This window comes from Gambusia affinis, linkage group LG13 (assembly GCF_019740435.1).
Source record: "Gambusia affinis linkage group LG13, SWU_Gaff_1.0, whole genome shotgun sequence".
In the NCBI taxonomy this organism is placed as follows: domain Eukaryota; kingdom Metazoa; phylum Chordata; class Actinopteri; order Cyprinodontiformes; family Poeciliidae; genus Gambusia; species Gambusia affinis.
Window position 1 is genome coordinate 21,237,466 of NC_057880.1, and position 23,050 is coordinate 21,260,515.

General features: G+C 37.6%; 2 protein-coding genes across 20 annotated transcripts in view; both read left to right on the forward strand.

The window, feature by feature from the left end:
* Window positions 1–19,803, forward strand: part of klc1b (kinesin light chain 1b) — a 29,825-nt gene extending 10,022 nt beyond the window's left edge. For 4 of the 18 annotated variants that reach the window (XM_044137523.1, XM_044137525.1, XM_044137522.1 and 1 more), the window contains 14 exons: window positions 645–726; window positions 1,206–1,434; window positions 1,538–1,625; window positions 2,846–2,947; window positions 4,267–4,440; window positions 4,919–5,018; window positions 6,117–6,169; window positions 6,976–7,043; window positions 7,219–7,327; window positions 7,448–7,456; window positions 7,686–7,838; window positions 17,692–17,816; window positions 17,971–18,028; window positions 18,549–19,803. In XM_044137523.1, the coding sequence (XP_043993458.1) occupies window positions 645–726; window positions 1,206–1,434; window positions 1,538–1,625; window positions 2,846–2,947; window positions 4,267–4,440; window positions 4,919–5,018; window positions 6,117–6,169; window positions 6,976–7,043; window positions 7,219–7,327; window positions 7,448–7,456; window positions 7,686–7,838; window positions 17,692–17,816; window positions 17,971–18,028; window positions 18,549–18,623 (1,425 nt within the window). In that variant the 3' untranslated portion in view covers window positions 18,624–19,803. Of the gene's footprint in view, window positions 1–644; window positions 727–1,205; window positions 1,435–1,537; window positions 1,626–2,845; window positions 2,948–4,266; window positions 4,441–4,918; window positions 5,019–6,116; window positions 6,170–6,975; window positions 7,044–7,218; window positions 7,328–7,447; window positions 7,457–7,685; window positions 7,839–12,559; window positions 14,811–17,691; window positions 17,817–17,970; window positions 18,029–18,548 lie in introns of those variants that run through there. The other 14 variants (XM_044137527.1, XM_044137526.1, XM_044137531.1 and 11 more) reach the window with 10 other exon arrangements.
* A 1,700-nt stretch (window positions 19,804–21,503) lies between these two features.
* The window catches only part of ptk7b (protein tyrosine kinase 7b), an 81,388-nt gene continuing 79,841 nt past the window's right edge, over window positions 21,504–23,050 (forward strand). Inside the window, exon 1 of one of the 2 annotated variants that reach the window (XM_044137520.1) lies at window positions 21,504–22,313. In XM_044137520.1, coding sequence (XP_043993455.1) covers window positions 22,202–22,313 — 112 coding nt within the window. In that variant the 5' untranslated portion in view covers window positions 21,504–22,201. The remainder of the gene's footprint in view (window positions 22,314–23,050) is intronic. The other variant, XM_044137521.1, reaches the window with a different exon arrangement.

Below are 23,050 nucleotides of genomic sequence, written 5' to 3' on the forward strand. Positions count from 1 at the left end.
AGTTTTTTTTATTTCTACGTTGGTGAAGTTTCCATGACTGCATCTTGTCACTGAAGACAAAAATACTGCTGCTGCTGTTTGCAGAGTAAGAGATCCCATTGTTCCAGGAATGAGCTACATTAGAGTCTTTATTGATGGGTGAAGAAGAACGAGTCGCTGCATTTTCTTACTACAGTCTCTGTCCCAAAACGAGGCTGTATTGGTTTTTATTTACAAACCGCTTCGCTTAAATCAGCAGAAACTCTTCCTGCTTGGAGCCTGAGGGACTCTGTTGTTGGGCTAGATTAGAAGCTGCAGTCTTTAGCCTTTAAATCATTCTGAACACTATTGGCTGGAAGAACTTTATCCACCGCCTCCAGTTTCCACTTTCAGGAAGTAACAAATAGAAACATTTGATACTTTCTGTCAATTTTGAAAGTGCTTTCGTCTTACAAGTTCAATATTTACATTTGTTTGATGTAACAACCACTTTTAATCAATGAAGAGTGTTTCCTAATTTACCTAAATTACCGTATTGTCTAGGATTTGAGTTTTATTTTCTGTACAGCTCCTTTTAGTTGTCAGATTTTATTTCAAGCCTGACTTTTTTTTTTTTATCCGTGACGTCTGAAGGAGTGTCTGATGGCTCGGTTTCATTTTACCAGCAGGAGGAGAAAGACAGAGAAACGCCAAAGGACAATCTGGATGACCTCTTTCCTAACGATGAAGAGGAGCAGGGTCAAGGAAGTAAGTAAAAACAGAACATGTTTTTACTTCACTGGTATTCTGGAATGAATACCGACTAGTTAATCTCTGAAACCAATTAGTTGCTCCGTATTTTATGTAGGGGTAATTTTATGGGGTTTGAATAGGGATGGAGGGCATACATTTTGGATTTAACAGTTAATTTTGCTTTGCAATTATTCTCTACTTGGTGTTGGTCTTTGAGATAAAAACATTAAACTTCACGGTGATAAGTAGAATTGGGCAATATGGCTTAAAAATAAAACATCCGATTTTTGAAACACCAGATCTGATTTCCAATTTTAATTTTAAAAAGACAGACACTTTCTGTCTTTTTTGACGGAAAGTATCTTTTCTAAAAAAGAAATGAGAAATGACGGAATATGTTTTCAAAAAGTTGCTTTATTTTTTTTATTACCAGATTTTTCTCAGTAACATTCTAGTGACTCATTGTTGTAATTTTTTGGGTTTTCCTCCCACAGTGCAGCATCAACACAACAGCGCCGCTGTGGCTGCGGCCCAGCAGGGCGGCTATGAGATCCCGGCCCGCCTGAGGACCCTGCACAACCTGGTGATCCAGTACGCCTCTCAGGGCCGCTATGAGGTGGCCGTGCCCCTCTGCAAGCAGGCTCTGGAGGACCTGGAGAAAACCTCTGGACATGACCACCCTGATGTCGCCACCATGCTCAACATCCTGGCTTTGGTCTACAGGTACAAGTGGAAAAAAACCATAAACATTGAAAACTTCTCTTTAAGGTCAAGTTTTGTTTTTGTTTTATTTCTCTGATCATGTTGTGTTTTTCCAATCATCCAGGGATCAAAACAAATACAAAGAGGCAGCCCATCTGCTCAATGATGCCCTATCCATCCGTGAGAAAACCCTGGGCAAAGACCACCCAGCTGTAAGCATCCGGTTGTCATGGCAGCATGCTCACAGCCATCTGTTACTTCATTTTGTTTAGTTTATGTAACTGGTGGATAGGGATGTAAAAACCAGCTCTGTAGTCTGTCTACCATCGTTTGATCAGGTCTACTGGAGCAGAGAAGTTACGGGATAGAAATACTCAAAACTGGAGTTGCAGAGCCCTAATATAGATAGATTAATTACACACACAGTGAAAAAATTCAAGCGTTTATATCTGTTAATTTCTAAAATCATGCCTTTATAGCTAACTTAGAAGAGAAAACTGATTCAAATACACAAGTGTTAGGTTAAGACCATGTTATGGCTTACAGTCATAGGGAAAGTTGCTGACTGTATAGAGATAAGGAGGATAAGTCACAAAAAATCACTTCTAAAAAAACTGGCTGTTTTAGAGTGCTGTATCTACCCATATTAATGGAAAGTTGAGTGGATGGCAAGGACAGCAAGGAAAAATATTTTAATACATAAATGTCATAATATTTCTGTGTTGTCTTGTTCAGTGATTCCCATCGTTTCCAAGCATATTAATTGAAAGTTAAGTGGATGGAAGAAATGTGGTAGAAGCCAAGTTTAATGTCATGTAATTTCTATTTTATGGTGTGCTTGTTCAACAAAACAATAGAAGAAAAAAAGAACATAAGATTTATTTATTAAAATTTGTTTTTATTGGTGTTTGTAATCTTAAAATTTTCAGTGAAACTGAATTTTGGGTTTTTATAAGCAGTGAGCCATTGTCATCTAAATTATGGTTTGAAATAAATGCTTTTGTGTTATGAATTTATACGAGTTTTACTATTTTAACTGAATTACTGGGTTGTTTTAAAATTTCTACAATATTCCTTTTTATCAAGTTGCATCTGTTAAAGTAAGAATTAGAAAATTTAAGAAGCAAGGTAAGCAATTTCTTTGTGATGAATTTTAGAAATGATTTTATAGCTTTCTGCAGAAACACTTGTGAGATGTCAAAGTAAGCTGATAAAACACAGTGCTGTAGCTCTGCACTTCATGAATTCATTGCTTTTTGATAAGATGTGTTAACCACCTCAGAGGTTTGAGCTGTAGGAAAGCTTTACTGACCTTCTTACTGTGAAAGAGTTAATTCACTCTCAGGACTACAGTGGAAAAAGCCCTGAAGTGAAGTGGGTACAAAAGCAAGAGAGAGCTCTAATTATGCTGTCTGTCTGTGTTTGTGTCCAGGTTGCTGCAACACTGAACAACCTGGCCGTGTTGTATGGAAAAAGAGGGAAGTACAAGGAAGCCGAGCCTCTCTGTAAGAGAGCCCTGGAGATCAGAGAAAAGGTAGGTCTCATCCCTGGACTGCTTCAGCGCCGCCGTCCACTGCGCAGGAGGATCTCACCTCAGGGGCATCAGCTATGAATAGAGAAAAGAGAAATGATTTTCTTAGATTTAGTGTAAAGTTTCTACCGGGGGCTTTTCCCTGGTCGGAGGAGGAGTTGTGGGTTTTAATTGAGAGCGCAGCTGGAAATGGATACCAGACACAGGGGAAGCGAGACAGGAGACAGATTAGAGACACGACCAATTATTGAACTCAGGAGATACGAACATTATCTCTTAGCCTGAAAGCCCTGTCCTGTTTACACTTTATCAGCCAGCTGTTTGCTACGTATTCTGTGTTCTTGTAGCAGATAATGTGAAACGGCATCAGGATGTGCAACAACAAAGTTAGAGATAACATAGCAGCCAACAGCAATGAGGCAGAGAGGCTCCAATCAGAGTTCGTGACCAAGTTCTGATCTCCCAACTTCAATTTTAGCAGCTTCTAATTTCTCTTTATGTTCTGATCTACGATCATGGAAATTTCTGCAAAATCAACAGATCATTTCTTTTTATGCTAAATTGTTATTGTGAATTTGTTGCAAATTTTTGCAAAAAAAATGTCACAAATATTTCAATGACTGCTAACTCTCACTTGCAGACGTATTTCTTCTACTACTACTACTGCACTGCTGTAGCCAATGTCAGGTTATAATGTGTGATAGAGATGGCCAGTAATAAAGATTGTTTTTGTGCCCTGTCTGTTTATTATTTTTATTCTCAATTTTTTTCTTCTGTATGTAGATTTTGGAATGGGTTTAATGAGGAAAAAATTGTGAAAATATTTCTAATGTAGCAACAATCGATTGCAAAAAAAATCACAAAAACAATTGCAAAAAAGAAATGGGATCATTACTCCCAAAAGGTGCCAACGTGTCTTTAAATCCAGAATGTTTCCTGCCAGATGGAGGTTAAAATATATCAACTTTGCTGCAATACATTCAGTCTTCCTGTTGTCTGCTCTATGTTTTGCTCTCTCCCAGTTTTCTTCAGCCTGAACAAACAAAAGACATATGTTGAGGTCTTGTAGAGATGGTTTCCGTTTCAATAGCGTCTCATGATCTCTGTGGTTCCACTAATTTTGTTTTAAACATATTCATACTGAAAACAGCTCAGTAACAGTCTCAACAGTGAAGAGGGATTTTTATTTTATTTTTTTTTTTTTATATATATTTCTGGATCTTGGCCTAAAATCTGCTAGTCCCAGTCACCAGCTGATTTGTGGGAGCACAAAGATAAAGTAAGAAGTTAATTTAAAAGATTTCATTCTGGATTGCCGTCAGGTTCTAGGGAAGGACCACCCAGATGTGGCCAAGCAACTGAACAACCTGGCTCTGCTGTGCCAGAACCAGGGCAAATATGAGGAGGTGGAGTATTACTACTGCCGCGCCCTGGAGATCTACGAGTGCCGACTGGGTCCAGATGATCCCAATGTGGCCAAAACCAAGAACAACCTGGTGAGAAACACAACATCTCTCCTTTTGGTTTGAAAGCTCTGTTTATTACTCGGCTCATGTTGAGCGAGATAAACACTCAGTCTGTTTCAAGGTAAAGTGAAACAGACTTTACCTTGAAACAGAACAAAACTTTGAAGAACACAAAGTTCTCCAGAACTTTGTGTTCTGAAGAAATTTTGATTTTCTTTTTCTCTGTTCTGAGGTTGAACTCTGCAGAGGAATAAACCTTTACAAATTGAATTCTGCCTGCAAAGTTTCCACTTTGATCAACATGTATCCAGCTCATTTCTTTCACTAATTGAGTCCTTGACTTCAGTTAAGCACAGTTTTCTCTGTCAGCATAAGAAGTTGGATTTTTGCTGTGTGCTGCAGTATTGTTCTTGCGTGACTGATATGCAGATGGATTTTTCTCCTCAGGAGGTTTTAGAGTCAATAGCATTCATCTTTAAATGTATCTTCTCATCTGTTTCTCTGTCAGGCTTCCTGCTTCCTCAAACAGGGGAAATACAAAGAGGCTGAGATTCTGTACAAAGAGATCCTGACCCGTGCTCATGAGAAAGAGTTTGGATCGGTTGATGGTAAGAGCCCATGATGGACGCTGAAGCTCACACTGAGGCTGTTCTGTTGGAGATTTTAGTTAGAATAAATGCACTACGTTAAATCAAATCAATAAAGGACAGATGGTCAGAAAGTGGATCACTTTCTAAGCAGGTTGCCACTTAAGCAACCTAAACTTTTCAGAATCACTCAGGGAAAACCAAGAGTTTGCTTGTTTGAAGGACAAACTCTTTGAAAAGAAATCAGAAATCTTTAATCTTCTTTCTTTGGCTCTTTAGAAAAAGCCTGTTTCATTCTCCTAAGAAGTCTTTTTCATGCAGCATTCAGCAACATTGTCACACCATCTTTTCAGTCTGGAAGTTCAAGGATAAAGTGGCAAAACTTGAAGAATGTCGGATTCATTCCCTTCATTCACTGCCTTGCAAAAAGCATTCATACTTCCTGAACAACACATTTCCTTTTATTTTATTGAGATTTTATGTGATGCATGACCTATGACACATGGTACTGGATAACTATGATGGAGTATACAAGTCATTGTAGATGAAAAAATAGAACTGGCCATGGACGAGTACATTTTGAGATTGATTTCACATATTTATAAGAAAAGGCTTGTATATTTTATGATGTCAAAAAGTTATATTACTGCAGTTTTTCTTTCAAACTTCTGACTTGTACTTAAATCCAATTTGCATAATAATTTGGAACACGGTGTATAAGAACCCTGATACTCAGTTTTATGGTCATTTAATGGTACAAAAACTTTCACAAGGGAGTTCATGTGGTTTATTTTCTAAGTATACTTTCATAAACCTGCAACTTTCCAAAAATATCCCATGAATACAAAAGATTTCCAAGACTTTTTTATTCCTGTTTTTACATTTATGTCATCACCAAAAAATATTTGTTTAGTTTTATTGCACTATTCATTTTAATAGATAAGCTCCACTGTTTTCTGTTTTAATATCCTGTTTTTCTTCACTTACGGAACTGTAAGCTCTGCTCAATTCGAACATGAATAAAAATAAATGCATCACAAAGTGTTTGAGTCCAGATTTAGACGGTTTGTTGCATCCCAGTTGTACAGTATGTAGACGCTCTCTCCTGTCTGCCTGCAGCTGAGAACAAGCCCATCTGGATGCATGCAGAAGAAAGAGAGGAGATGAGCAAGGTGAGAAAACCTCCCTAAAAAAGTCATCAAGATTTCCTTCTGAATGTAGGGCTGGGCGATAAATTGATTTTATCTAATTTTGGGATTTTGAAGATTTAGATTTTGTAAAATCTGGATTTTTTTTTTCTTTTCCCACCAATGCACTTTTTGTGTTTCCATAGTTCAGGGTGATGTCAGCACATCCAAGACCGCCATCTTGTTTGCGTTTTTTTTTTTTTTTTTTACAGCTTCTATCTTTTTGGATTTTTAATTCAAGCCAACTCTGTAAAAACTATATAATACTAAACTATAATAAATTATATAATAAAGTCAAAATAATAAAGAATAAAGTCATTATTTTGTGAGAACTACATAATAAAAAATAAACCAATTTATCAAAACTTTTTTTCTCATTAAAATTACTTCTTGTAATTTTAAGACATTCTTCTGGTAAAATTACATCTTTATTCTGCTAATAATGCGACTATATTTTCGTAATTAAACAAAAATCCATGTAGCCTGGCCTTAATACTGAGAGAGGGAATGATTGCAATAAGAGCTACTTTTTGAAAACATTTTATGTCATTTGCAGTTTCTTTTTTCGAAAAGAAAAGAAAAAAAATGCACTAAAATCAGAAATCATATTTGATACAAAACAAATCAGAGATTTTGTTTTTAAACCATATCGCCCAGTCCTACCAGGAAGATTAAAATATTCCTCTTTTTAAACTATGTGTCAGACACAACTGTATAAACATATAAAAATGCTGCTTATTAGGTCTAAACACCAGTTTTTCTTTCTCTTTTGCTCACTGAATTACTTCCAGAGCAAACACAGAGACAACACCCCATATGGAGAGTACGGAGGCTGGTACAAGGCCTGCAAAGTCAACAGGTGACGCCGATAACCGTGTTTTATGACTCAGCCATAAAGGATCTAAATTTAGGTCAACTTTTGATTCAGCGGAAATTTTTAATGCCATCTTTATTGCATTTTCTCCTTTGTCCCTTTTGCATCAGTATTTACTCTTGTGACCTTTATGAGTAACTTTCCGTCTCTCTCCATGCAGCCCTACAGTGAACACTACCCTGAGGAACCTCGGTGCTCTGTACCGCCGCCAGGGCAAACTAGAGGCAGCGGAGACACTGGAGGAGTGTGCTGTGAGGTCTCGCAAGCAGGTCAGCGACATCTGCTAAATAGAAACGGCCCTGTTCTGCATGACGGTTCCTGTTTTTTTTATTTAGGAAAGCAAATCTCATTGTATTTCTTTCCCTTTCCCTGCATTGCTATGGATCCAGAGCAACACAGTAAGTGGTTCATCTCTCTTGGCTCCCATAGAGCTTCCACCTCTTCCATCTAACATCACTCCCATCTCACAATCATCTAAGATACTTGTTTGTCGCTAAAAACGTGATGGACGGACAGGAAATGTGAAATCACCTTAATTCCCCCCATAAAACCTTCTACTCTCACGAATTTACACAAGCTAATGTCTGCATATGCAGCTTGATCTAATTAGGTTTTATACCTCTGCAGGGCATCGACCCCATCCACCAAACGCGTGTGGTGGAGATCCTGAAAGATACAGACGGTGAGAGGCGGAGGAGCAGAGACAGCCTGACCAGCGTTAAGTACGAGAGCGGCTCTGAGACTGGCGAGGAAGTGAGTATGGGCGTGGAGTGGAACGGGGTGAGTACAAATCCACTATTGTAGAATAAACACGGCACGTCTGGAAAAACCAGGCGGTGTCTGCGATTTCAGAGAGATCGAGGGCTGGTACAGAACTTCACTACTACGTTTTCCTGCTGTTTTTTTAAAGATGGCACAGTGTCACTTGAATGGAAGCTAACTTCTCTTTGGAACTGAATAAACTGGTGCTTTTAGCAGGATGCTAACCCCTGGCTCTGCACTTTATTCATAATAAAATATTACATAGCTACAAAAAACACAATACCAACTGTATTTGTGGTTTTATGATGCCTGTTATTATTATTTAGGTGAATATAAATGCCTCTAAAACAAGTGCAGAGCCATATAGTGATCTGAGTCTGTACCATCCCATCGACTCTCTGCAAACAGATCTTGTCTTTGTCCTGAAGTGACCCTGGTGTCATAAAGCTGATTGAGTGTCTTGGCATGTTTGCCTTTTTGTTTTCAGCCTCGCAGTTTGCTTTATACTCCATGCTTATGTCCTTTGTTGTTTTGAAATGAGTGGTTCTGTTGCTTGCAGTGCTTCTGTGCAAGTGAAACAGTAGGAAAAAGGCACACGCTCAGTCCCTGTCGCCTTGGTAACATAATACCTATTCACATCCACCTATGCGAGCACAGCGAATGAGTTTAGCCACTAACACAATAAGCACAAGAAGCCCACCCTGTCTGCTGATGTTTTGACCCAAATCAAGACTTTATTCCATTTGGATTTCAAAGAGGTTTGAGTCTAAAACCTACAGCAGCAACAATAAAACGGGTGTGGCAGCTGAAAAAAAAGCTCCTATGCATCAACAAAGCAGGGATGCATCCCTTAGCTTGAGCTTGTGCCTCTTCGTTCACTTGAATGCAGCCTCCCCTCGAGCTGCATCACCCTAAGCATGCATGTTCCAGCCTGCCACTCTCATCCCCCTAACATGCACTAATGGACCACATCTGTTTTCACATGACTGAGAAATGTCTGCTGACCCTGAGCTCTCCTGCTTCTCCTAATGTAGGGATTTTGTGGAGTTTTTTTAGTACTAAAGTGTGAATGTGAAAGCTCCCCTGGTAGAGATGTGTAAGAAGCCTTTAAATAAATACAGCTTCTGTTGCAGGGAGGCAATAAAAAGAAAAAAATCCAGCCTTTTAGCCATCTTGACATGTAGTTTTCTACTATAACATTTCATAAGATTGTAGTGCACAGAGACTGCCAATTTTTTTAGATCAGGAGTTTAACTCAATTGTTCATTTGGCCAAAATTAAAGACTAAGTCAGAGGCCAACCTTGATATTTTTTGAGAAATGTCATATTTTCTTACTCTTACAAGGTCTATGTGGTACGATTGTGAACAAGTATCATGTTTCCTGCCTGTCCAGAAAGCTTCTGTTTTCCACCTTTTTGGGAGGGATTGTCTTGATTGGCACGCCAACACAACAGCAGAGTAATCTGATATTTGAATTTATCTTGAGGGGGAAAATATAGTTGCACTGCATGCCAAATTTGACCCACAAGTCTGATTTTGACTGATGTGCTTTCGGGTGTTTACACACTTGATAGTCCGGTGAATTCGGTTCGATTGGGGACCAAAATTTCACCATTTGTTCCATTTTCAGCTGGTAAAGTTCTCGTTCACACTGCACAGGCTAAATGACTGAAACCTTTGAAAAAACAGTCCATCTGTTCTACGTCCTGCTTTTGGAGCAATCTCTGGTCCATTTGCAGCCACATATGCATTTGAACAGCTCCAGAGTTCACCTTCATCTTACCAACTCTTAGGTTTCAATTCGGATAAAGGTTGGACTTTTTGGTCTGCATTAGAGTCTGACTACGCATTCACACCTCCCCAAACGAACTGGAGTTTGATTAAAGAGAACTGAACTGGGCTGATGTGAATGCACCCAAGATAATACACATCTCTTTTTTTTTTTATCGTATCTTCGGTTTACATCACAGGTTTTCACAGGTTTAGGATGTTAGATGAACATGAAAGAAGGCTGATTTTGAGTGCTGCTTTGATTTGACTTTTTGTTTTAAATCATTATCCTACTAAAAGAAAGACCAGGGTCCTTGTCCAGTCTAACAACCTGAAAGAAAACAGCACCAATGATTAATTCATTTCACTTATTAAATGCTTTCAAATAAAAGGTTGGATTTCTATAAAAATTTTCATTGAGCGATTAACCTACTGCAATGAAAAATTCATTTAAGGCTTTGTCCACATCCTCACCAAGGTGCTAATAAATGTAAAACTGCTTCCAAGCTTAACAGCAGTCGATCTAACTGCATGTGTATTCATGCGAAAGTGCAGTCCATTGTCAGACAGAGTGAAAAAATTTCTCTATTTGCTCATCATTTCTGACAGCTTGACCCGTTTACGTTAAGTGTTAATTACTTCCATTCATCCACCCATTTAATTACAAATGTAAAAACATGCCTTGCTCATCTAGCCTTTGTTTGAAGCCATCGTCTTCCTCGCTTTAGACATTCAAAGGATTTTGTGTCAGAGCTGATACCCATCTGCTTTCTCTTGTTACCTTATGCAACATTATTTAACTGTCTGCTTACAGAATCTCATTAAGTGTGTGTTGAACCAGTTTGGTGTACAGGTTGCTAACCCAGATGACATCACAGCTGTTTCACAACACGTTTGTGGTTGTGTGTTGGGTTCATTTAGTTTTATCTCTTATTAAAAGCATGACTTGAAAAGTGTACGTGTGCCTGCAGGAGTTTCAATTTTCGCATTTAATGCACTGCTTTTCAAACCTCTTCTGTTTTTTTTTGCTTTTCCCATACCTCATTCACCACTAACATGTTTCTTTGTTGATTTGTCTTGCCATGACAACCAATCAGCCTGCCAATCAAACTCCCCCCCCTGGCAATCAGTGGATTGTACTCTCCCTGTTAATGAAAACAAACCTGGGTGGGGTGATGCAGAGAGATGTAATGAGAAATATTTTGTTAGTGATGGTACATAGTTCAGTGTGGTTATTAGGATTTTAATGTTTAGTTTAGTTCATTTGGCTAAAATGAGGTTTTCTCATAGTATTTGCTGCATTCTGTGCTGCATCTGCAGTGCACAGTCAGTTACTGTGCACTCTCTGCCAGATTCAGACTTTCCAGTACCCAAGGAGAAAATAAAAACAGCTGAGTCACGAAGACTGCATCGCTAATCTGACTGCAGCTTTCTGGGTTGACTTCTATTTTTTATAATGAAATGCAGCTTTTATGCTGCAGCATTTTCACTTCACACAGGGATGGAAATCCTAACTTTACTGTATTCCAGCTTGGGTGAGCAATATGTATGGAAGAAATGTAAAGCAGAAAGGTTTGTCTTTAGACATTGAATTAATGACATTGAAGGTTTTATCAAATTCAAAATATGAATGTTTTTAATTTGATATTTGCCAGCAAAACATTGAGCTTCAGAAATTTGCCTGCAGATGTGATGACCTTTTGGTGACTCAAACCAAAGCATTCAGCACTAGATTGAGTCAAGCAGCTTTAGCCAATCAAAATTACGCTTCTTTGATCATGTGACACCAGAACTATGAAATATTCTCTTCTATACATTTATCACATTATTGTGATATTTCTCTGTGAAAAGAGGGTTAAAAATATTTTATCAAAATTCATCGGGTTTTTTCTATTAATCTGTCACTGCAGTCAGAGCCTCAAAAAACAAATCAAGCTCCAATAAATAAAACATTGCACTCAATAACAGTTATCTAAATGTAATTAACTGTGAATAACACAGTAATTGCCCATTCCCAAATGTGGAAAAAACATTAGTGTTTCCAGACAATTTTCTGCTAATTCCTTCTAAAATATAATGCAGTTTGAGTTTGAGAAACTTTTATTTTAGTTTTGCTAAATATAATGAAAGGTTTCGTTCCTGAGTATTTTTGTGAACTAAATGGTTGCATCTACATCAGGTTATGTTATTTGATGCATCAACTTTTAGCTGCCTTTAATCCGAGGATTTATTGTAACTTTCTTTAATCTGGTCCTAACTCATCTGTAAGGAAATATGTTTATGTATTTAATAGATGATATTTAGCAGCAGAAAGTCACTTATTTTGGTAACAATGTGGTTACAATTTGTCATATCTATAAAAGTTATCTGGAACTTAACCAGATAAACACATTACACAAGTTAAATCATCTGAAAATCTGATTTTCAGACGGTTGTACGCAATTAAATTTAGTTATAAGTGAGATCCAGGCTTTTTTTTATCACCACGTATCTCCATAAATCATGAAAATACAAAACAATAAATCCATATGCTTTGGTTTGAAAAAAGTCTGGTTAGAGGTATGAAATACAACAAGTAGGTCTGAAAAAGGAGTACCAATAGATAAACAAATGAATTAACCAAGACTAATAAGAATATTATATAAACATGGAGATTTAGCTTGAATAAAAAGTTAAGATTTGGGTGTTGGGCCATCTGAATCTTGCTAAAATAGTCAAGAAATCACCTGATAATTTATTTAATGGTGCTTCTAATGTCTATTATACACCTTTTTATTTACGTATGATAAATTAGCTGCAAGATTTGAAAATGTGAGTCTACAAATGCAATGCCTGAGGATCGATGTATCTCAGATGTGTCAGAAGTCAGGGAGCTGTAAAACAGGAAGCCCAACCCAGAGCTTTTTAATCTTACAATGTCTGTCCTTTTTTGTCCTTGTTTTTGTCTCTCTTCTCTCTCGTTTATCAGGCCTAAGCCATCAAGATTATTCCTTCATGCTTCTATCCTTCCCCCCAACACAGTAACAAAGGGATGTGTGTTGTCGTTCCCTCTGGGCTCCTTTGTCCCTACAAACCAACAACTCCTCTTCCGTCTCCGGTGCCCCCCACTCCCTCTGCAGGAGACTCAGAAAGTCCCCCTCCCCTCCTGGTTGTCATCTTTCTTCCCTGCTCAACTGGCCACTGCTGGGACGTTTGGTCTTCTCATCTCTGCTCTTCTCAAACTTTTCCTGTCACTAACCAATGCCAGAAGTCTTTCTTTCAGCTCTTTTTCTCACTTTAGAGGAAGTTATGAGTGTGTGTGTGTGTGTGTGTGTGTGTGTGTGTGTGTGTGTAATCTATCCCTGTGAGGACGTCACTTGTACGTGTTTTTTTCCCCCTTCAGCAGAATTTATTTATACTTTTTAATGTGGGCATAGTAGATTTATTTATCTAGTTAGTAGAGCTGAAGGTGGGAAAAGAAATGTTTAGAGTTATCATGGAGTCAAAATATTAATTTCTACAGTTTAGTTTATCTGCATGATCTCACGGATCAGGTATTGAAGCCTAAAAGTTGAGCTGCCATCTTGGTGCCTGGATTTCGTCACTTTATGTTTTACAGACGTTTATTTAGTAAAGTTTTAACCTGATGCCTGGTTCAGAAATGGTACTGTATGATATCCAATGAAGGTTGTACAGCCTTGCTGAAGAAAAGTGATCGTTGCCATTTTTATTTTCTTTTTACGTTACATGTTGTCGGTTCTTTTGTATCATCATTGTTTACATTTTTTTTTAGAGGCTTTTGATACATTTTGGCGCAGTGTAAAGGCTGTAGTGAGCGTTGCCTGTTGCTAACGAGAGAAGTTTTGCCTGATGACAGAAAGCTACTGTTTCCATGGTAACGTGTTCTAGTGGCTCCCACCTGCTTGCAGTGTCCTTAGTTTCTGTGGTGTTCAAGAAAGGCTCGATTCTGCCAAGATACGGTTCTGGTGTGAAGTTTACAAATGCTCATCTTTCTGGGTGGCGGTAGGAAGAGCAGACCCAGAGGTTACCAGTTCGAACCCGGCGTAAAACATCTGCCAAGTCTGTGCGTGAGCAGCTGTGGAGTGGAATCAACACAAGCAGACTAGTGTGAAAATTTCTTAATAATTTAAATTCCATGGATGGACTTTGAAGCAAAAGATAATCTTTTTAGAAGAATATGCACAAGTCAAATTTGGAAAAAAAAAAATAATGTAAAATATCACTTTTGCCAGAATTCTATTATGCAATGTGTAGTAGCAAAATAAAATTGTAATGAGAAATACTTTGACCAAAAATAAGAAACAGCCATAAATGTGGAAAAAATAAGAACATTTCACTAAATTACACTTGTGTATTGCACATGATCCACTATTATTAAATCGTTAATAATATATTGTTGACGCTGAGGATGAGTGTATGTAAACTTCTGACCAGAACTATGAGTTTGACATGTGGAGCAGAGACCAGCTGGAGCGGACAGCTCAACTATAAGCCACTTGCGAGATTACCTTGCCATTAATGTTGGATTTTGAACCCTTTTTTAATACAAATACCCAGAATTCTTTGCTCTGATGGCATTGGAGATGTAACCTAATGGTGTCACTTTACAGATGTCAGTGTGGTTATGTGCTTGTTACAGTAGTACAGTCAAAGTGAAACAATCCGGCGTTGGAAACCGTAGTTTGAACACAAAGCTTCGAGCCTTTCTAGTTCTTGCTCAGCGTAGATATTGTAGCTTTGGTGAATCATGTTTTTTTGGCACCAGGAATTCAGTTCGAGTGTCTCCTCACGGTTTACCCTAACCGAATGTAAATGATCTTAACATCTTGGAAGTGTAACTGTAGGCTGTATTTATAGATTCAACAAGTGCATTCACTCTATGGCTTTTCAATGTGCTACATGCCTTGATTCTTCATTCCTTTCCATTGAGTATGCCTATACATCTAATGCAACTCTGAACAAAAGAAAAATAATACAGTGTTCACTCAATTATGATGATATTGTTGTTAGTGGAATGCTTGCTTATTTATTGAACTGTCTATTCTCAACATATAAAGTGGGATTCTGTTTCTATTTGTGAAAGAACAAAAACCATAAGCTCTATAAGCTTTATCTTAGTATGTATTATGCATTATATCTATATATTCACCCTTCTGCATTGTGATGATTAATGCATCAACACTTGTTGGTATTCTCAAATAAAGTTTTTCATTTGTGAACACTGTGTCTTTCTCTGCTTTGGATGAAAACATGAATGTGAGCAGGAATCGTTCTCTATCTCTAAGTGCCTGCATCGCTCCCTGCTGGTGATACTCCTACACTGCAGCTGGTTTAACTTTGAATGGGTGGATGGATAAAATACTGTGGTGTAAAGATAAACTAAACTATGCAACTGTTTATTCTCTGTACTGTTAAAAATCTCCATTTGGTCTGGTTGATCATTTAGTTAAAGCTCCTTTAACAGGTTATTGGAAAAGTCTTCAAAAAGGCTCTGAAGTGAAGTCTTTGCATTAGCATAACCACAGGAAAGGGTTTAAAAGAAACATCTTGAACATAAAGATTATTTTTAACTTTTAACATGGTAGCATCCCAAACATAAAACAAGTGAAGACTAAGACGATGTTTATGTTGTTGTGTTTACATAACTGAACCATGGTGAAAATGGGAAAGACCAGAGAACATCCTATTCTAGGTTGGCATCAACTAAGGGTGGGCATTTATCACACAGAAAATATGTTTTTAACAATAAACTATCATAAGAATTCAGATTTGTTGTGACAGTGATGAATACAACCTCAGAAATGGGCTTTATTTTCTGCATTTCTACTATTTTTTCCTCAGTTTTATGAAGTTATAAATAAATATCAGTACATTAAAAAAACAACCCTAGTGACAAAATCACATTTCCTTATGTAAATGGAGTCTGGAAGAGGTTTATTGTCACTTTGATCATTATTGCAATAAACTAAATATCATGATAAACGTTTTAGTCCATATCGCCCATTCCTAGCTTCAGAACAAGCCCCCATTAGTTTCCATGAAACATCCAAGATCTTCTATGACTATTTTAGTACTGTTTTTGGTGGGAAATTGTTAAAATAACTTTTAATGGACAAGGAAAGATTTTTATTTATGTAAAATTGAAAAATGTATGACCCATAGTCTCATCATTATAAGGACAAATGCAAAGAAATCATTGCCTGCTGATTGATTTCTCATTAGATTAGCTGTTTGTGTGAGAACTCTTGTTTAAACAAAGATAGAAAATGAATTAAGATAATATTTTGAAATTGTTCAAAAGATTTACACAGTGAATGTTTTAGAAATTAATTTTTGTATAATAAACTATGTTTATCATGATTAGCTAAAACTATACAAATAATCGTCACAAGTCTAAGAACGGCTGTAAGAATATCCCTGATTGCCTAATTTTCCCCATGTCTGAAGCTGGAAATATAATTTGAAAGTAAAAATAAAACAAGTGGAATGAGGACACAAGTTCACCTTGGCACCATTCACAGTGAAGAAGACAAAAGAGGAAAATATATCCACACTACTAATTGGTTTTCAAAAATTATGTTTTTGCTGATTTACGTGAAAACTTTAGCTATAAAATGCAGTAAAAGAACAAATTATATTTCCTCAGCATTAGACTTAACTCTTAGCCCCCTGAGTCGTCAGTCTTCGTCACAGTTGCACGTTTTGGCTCTTCATGTGGTGTCAAATTTATTTTCATTTGGCCCTCATCAAGATTATGGAAATCCTGCCTTTTGTGGCAAAATGTATTGATAAAACTACCCCTTAGCAAACTGTTAAAATATTAATAATTGGCTGCATTTGATGAGTACTACTTAAAATTAAATATTGAACATCTCACAATTTTATAACTTAGTATACAGATAAAAACTGCTTTAATTTGACTGATAAAATCATATTTAAGCATACAACTGTTATCTTGAAAGTTCTATTTATGTGGCCCTCACATAAAAACTTAGGGCGGGCCTTGAATTGGGCCCCCTGGCCTTGAATTTGACACATCTTACACAAAGTTAGCTAAGCTATGATCATGCCTCAAATACAGGTGGCATAGCTTCATAACTGGCATTCAAGCATGTTTCTGAGTCAACACATGTAGTGCAGTTTCAAAAAAGCCTCCCTTTTTTTTTCATAGTGAACAATTAGCTGAAGAGCTAGGCTAACATTCGCATGTTTACTCTGTTTTGATAGGACTCATTGATAATTCAGCCAATAAGCCATTTAACCGTGTTTAGACAAAACGTAGAGAAATGCCTGGTCTCCATTTTCAAAAAGTCTGATTTTGCTTTTTGCATCGTAAGTGTTAATGACTGGTGTTTCAGCTGCTCTCTGGCCGCCTCTCATTCAGCTGTTTGTGGATATTTGATCATAATGCAGAGAAGGTTACTGAAGCAGATAAAATGGCCTCTTACATCTTTTTAAAGGAGGAAAAGAATTTGGTTGTTTGTGAAAACCCAGATTTGTTTAATGGAAAAATTGAACATATACACAAGAAAAAAAGAACAAAATTGTACAATTGAATTATTTATATTTAATTGTACTGGATCCCAAACCTTCCTGCTCCAAATCTCTCTGACTTCACTTCAGCTTGTCGTTTTATGATTATGCTTTTTCAATACATAAATAACTTATTTTAGGCCTTTACCAGGGGACTGGTAAATATTGAACAGGCTGCTTTTAGCTGGTACAGGGTGTGTTGACTTCTGCTAAAGCTGCCTCAATAATGACTACCTGATCCTGACTTTAGTGAGTACTTCAGCTCTAGCTAGTGAAGTTTAAGAAGAAAAATTCACCTTAACATCACAGCAGGGACATATCTTGATGCATGAGTTTGCCTGATTTTACATTTCTACATCTAACCATAACTGAGGCACATCTGCATGGCAGTATCTGTTCTTCAGCATGTTTTCACAAAGGAATATCTATTTTTTTATGTCACAAATTCAACAATACTAGAACAAATATGAAACTAAAAAATGAAAAAAAAAATGTTTTTAAAAAGCAGCTTCCTGTCAGAGAATGGCTGATGAGGTTGAGTGTGTGTGTGTGTGTGTGTGTCTGCAGGACGGCAGTGGAGCTCTGCAGCGCAGCGGATCTCTGGGGAAGCTCAGAGACGTTTTGCGTCGCAGCAGTGAGATGCTGGTGAAGAAACTGCAGGGCAACGGACCACCTGAACCTCGCAACACCAAGTAATTAACAAATAAACATTTTTATTTGAAGTAAATGCAAGTTATTAATGCTTGTTTTTTTTTTCTACTTTCATCATTCAAAGTGTGAAAGGTTTTTAGATCGGTTTTGTGAAAATAACCTATATATAAACTATTCCTCTTCTTACTTTCCCAGCATGAAGAGAGCTGCTTCACTGAATTACCTGAACAAAACAAGCGACGACTCTTTCCAGGTGAGGATGGAAATATTTGGAATCTATTTACGCTTCCTTTTCGCATTTTTATTTGTACCAAATTTAGAAAGCTAATTATCATTTCCCTTCCCCTCAGCAATTAATTGTTTACGTCACATAAAAACTCTATAGGATACATTAAAGTTTGTTGCTGCAAAGAAAAATGTGCAAAAAGTAGAAGGGAAATAGATACTTTTGATAGTAGGGGTATATGTTGCATCATCGGCATTTAAACTCTGTTGGCCACTAGCCAAAGAGCTTATCCTGGTGTTTATTGCATAAAGCCTAAAAGATCATGTTTGTTGTGATGTGGAAGTGGCATCAGAACAAACACTGTTCTGATTGCAGAGATTGTTTGCAGGGGTGCAAGCAATCTCTGCATGAGGTTGTTTGTATTTTCTTTTTTCTTCTTCTTTTGTCGTGTTGACCAGAGTGGTGCAAACTGAAATGTGTTTTGGGGGATTTATAAAGTTGTTTGATTTGATCTCTGCTTTCCTCTTCTTCTAAACCTCCGTTCCAGACTCGAGGAGGCGGAAACTTCAGGGAAAGCCGGGGCCTGAGCTCCAGCACTGTGGATCTATACACTGGGAAGTGAGCAGCTCCAGAGGTCACATCTCCACATCAGAGTTATTCTTTATAAAGACTCGTCTCCTGAGACGCAACAATGACTGACGACACTACCACACAGAACCAGCTGTTTCAGGATCTTTATCCTCGCAGCTGGGCACTTATGCACTCCCAGCACCCCAGACCTTCACGGTTGGAGACTTCCCTGCATAAATGACACATTGTGGTTTTAAATGTTTCTGTCTCCTGCTGACCAACAGCCTTACCCCCCTTCATCGTGGCCCTGAACTTCTTCTTTGCCTGAGTGCCTCATTAACGTGTTGGTAGTAGCTGCTGCACTTTGAATTGATTTGTTGCCATGAAGTCACTCGTGCTGGGTTTTATTTTCCTCTTGTGTTGTTTGGATCTCAGATTTTTGTGACTTCCTCTCTTCCTGTGCCATTTGATTGTTTTATCAGTGCAAGAAAATAAACTCTGTAGACTTTGAGGTGTGAGATGAGGTTGCATGAACGCGTTGTTTTCTTGCCTTTTGAGATTTAATTTCCAATTACGGTAGGTTAAAGCTTTGGGATACAGGGTGAAAAGTATATCAGACTGACACAATTTTAAGTTGTGAAATTATCTGCTGCTTTAACTTACTGTTTTGATGTAAAAATGTTTTTTTTCTGCTGCTGAACTTTAAAACTTTGAGGCATTTTGGACTCAAAAAGCTGGAAAACAATATTTTAAATTGTTTCAGAATAAAAAAACCCTAGGCTGCTTGATTTATCTCGACCTGGATGTCTTAAAAATATTTGGTGCAAGGTTTAAGCCTCTCAGCACCACCTGCCACATTTTGAGAGCATGTTTGTATAAAGTTATTTAGTAATGAGGATGGGGACGGTTTATTTTTGCACGATTCTCAGGTGGTGGTCTTTTTCTCACTGATTGCATTTTTAGTGAAGCGTCTCCGCAGAACTGGATTGTCCTAATACAGTTTTATATTTTATAAGTCTTCCTTACTCTGAAAACTTTGTGGGGAAAAAATGCATTCATCAAATGATAAGTCAACATAATCTTAAGAGGTGATCCTGATCCGTTTGTTGGGATTAAACTGAATGTTTTAGATGGTTAGAGCATCAGATTGGGCCTGATTCCTGAACAGTCTTGTGTGTAATCAGTAGGCACTTTCTCTGAGGTTCCTTGAATAAAAACTTTTTGATTAGTGGTTCTCTTGTCTTTTTTTTGTCCAGTTGATTAGAGACGATAAAGTCGACACACAACTTCAGTTATTACAGCTAGAAACCAGTGATCAGATCTAAAGTCTGGGTGTAGTGATGGACTCAGACGTGAACCTTCTCAAGAAGAACAGCAGAAAAATAGATCATCACCGGACTGGTTGGATCCCAGTTTGTGGGGGAAAGGGAAGAAGAAACAGCCTGAAAACCCCAACTGGTCCAGAAAATTATTGGCTCTCTTAAAACGGTTGGAAATCTGCAGTTTTTTCCATTAAAAAACATTTCTAATTAGTTTATTTAATCTAGTCAGGTATTTAATTTACTTAATGTGCACTTTACTGGTCCCTATGTCATGTAAACATTTAAATTCTCAAAGTATTTTCTGTAAAGTCCTCCAATCATATGTTCAACATAAACAATAAATGTATTTACTATGCTACACAAATTATGTTTCACAATATTTATGGGCCGTTAACTCAATTTGCAGTCATTTGTAGATTGATAAAACTTATATTTAACTTATTTAATTTTTATGGCAAATATTTGCATCAAATAAAAAATGTCTAAGTTTAAACAGACTGATCCTTTTAAACCGGAGGGTCGCACTGTTGTATTCCTGATCCAAGTTGAATCACCGGAAGTTGCATTTGGAAAAGAAAGGTTCATGTGTCAAGGCACCAGAAATATACACGTTGTTAAAAGGATGTCGAGAACTTCAAAGTAAAATTTTATTTTATTTTTATTTATACATATATATATATATATATATATATATATATATAAATATATATATATATATATATTTGTATATATATATATATATATATATACATATATGTTTAGTGTGAAAGTAATGCGGAAAATCACCATAGGTTCTGTGATAATTGTGTTAAATAAATATTTTTAATTAAAAAAAAATATGTTTTAATTGTTTATCTTTTTCTTTGGCCAAAATTAGGTCAAAGCATATTAATTTATCAAAATGGCTGAGATGTGTAGTAATTAGTTACATTTACTCAATTAACTTTACATGAGTAACTTTTTTGAAAGAAAAAAATACTTTTAGGAGTATTTTTCCTATGCTGTATTTTTTACTTTTGCTTGAGTGATTTTATTATGAAGTATCACTACTTTTACTTAAATAAAACATTTGTATTCTCTACCCACAGAAGGAAAAACAAACGTTTTTCCAGACAGACACACACCTGCAGTTTTTGTTAAAATTTCCTAAGTTTTATATTGAAGTACACCGATTTTGACCATTTTTATTTTGCCTAAGTTTGTTATTTTTTGTTACTTGTATGAATTATTGTAATTTTGGTCTTTATAATACCAAAATGTCCACTTATGCCTGATGATGTAATTTCTAAATGTTAAATGGTTGATACTTTGATCAGTTACTCTGTACTTTAGTAGACTTTTTAACCAAATATGTTTTTACTCTGACTTGAGTAAAAACATATTTGTTTCTTGGATGGTTACTTTTTACTTTTACTTGAGCAAATATATGTCAAAGTACTGCAGTTTTTGACCTCTACCCAACTCTGCAGAATGGTGTTTCCCAACCCTGGTCCTGAAAGCACACTGTCCTACACCATTTGGAGGTTTCCCCTGCTTTAACGTGCCTGATTCAACTGATTGCAGTTCAACAAACTCCTGTTAATCAGTCATTAATTGAAATCAGCTGGAATCAGCTGAAGCAAGGAAATGCCTAAAACATGCAGTGAAGTGTGCCATGAGGACCAGGGTTGAGAAACGCTACGAAGTCTGGACTTAAATTCAAAAGAGAATCAATCCTATTGGCCTTCTTGAGGAATTATGCAAAAATAGAGGCTCGAAACTGGAGAAAATCCCGAGTTTCCACCACTTTGCGACTCTAATTGTGAAAGGTATCTACAGGAAGCGCTATCCGTTTTCCAGCCTGCTTCACTGCATGTGTGTGAAGAAGGAGAGAGAGCAAGAAAATCCACTCCACTCAGTCTGCGGAGCGGGAGGAAGCAGAGTTGGGAGATAAACCGGGTTGAAGGCGGTCCGGGCGGTTCTGAGCTCGGTCGGACCCACGCAACGGGCTGGAATGAGTCACAACAGCCGACATTTCCCGTAGCTTTCCCCCCTGTGAGCCACCTGGAAGTTCATAGAGTTGGGTCCAAACTTTCGGCGTGGCTGCTCGGTGTGAACTCAGTGGTTCGTGTAGCTGGCCTGGTTTGGGTTCCCTCTCGTTTCTGCCGTGTTCCGGTGAAACCAGGTGAGCAACCGAAGCCGTCCGGGCTTCTCCCCCGGGGGAGCTGCGCAGGGAAGCGGCGCTGGGATACCTGTGCGCACACGGTGACTCGACTCTCGCTTTGACTCTCCCTGCGGGTTTTTCTAAGGAAAAACCGAACTGGAAACCATGGACGTACCGGCAGGGGGTAAAACCCAACGGAGGGTAAACTCCGGGGTAACCCGGAGAGGAAAAACCTTGTTGGATGTTCTGTACGCGGCTGGATTCATCTGCCTCCAAGGTCGGTACTAAGTTTCTCTTCGCTCAGTTACAATGTATCCACTTCTGAGCATGTTCTGCTGGTTAAAACGCTGATTAATCATCATCATGATCACATAACTGAGACTACTGCCTGGATGTGGAGTTTAGATGTGAAAAGATGCAATTAAAGTTTGTGCTTGGAGTAGGAGGGGGACCCCTCCCCCAATGCCCCCCCGTGAGGGGGAGAAACAACTAAAATTTAGAGTGCAAGCGACGTCCGCATGCATAATGAGTGAAATTTACGGATGCATTGTGTTCTGCAGAGGTTTGCACCTCAAACCTTTTGTGAAGCGTACAAAAAAGTGGGTGTGCGTTTGAGTTTATTATCTCTTGGATTATTTATCCTTGTTTTATGGAGCTTTTTCTTTATAAAATGTATCTGCTTGCTCCTACGTCCTTAAGTGTAACACATTTTAGGTGTTACACTTAAAATGTCTCCACTGTGGGACATTAAAAAACAAGTTTTCCCTGTAGATACCGGAGGTATGTCCGGAGCCAGACTTCAAAACTGGTTAAAAGAGGCAGTAGCCCAGGGCTCTGAGTTTTAGGGGCTCCTAAATTATTGTTGCTGTATACTGTGTGTGTTTTCCAAACATGGCCTCATTTTGCATGTGGTATTTTTTATTTGTTTTTTTAAATGCTGTTGGAATTTTGTTAATTTAATCTACACAGCAATATTTGAAAATGATCTTTTTGGGACCAACATGGAGTTATCTA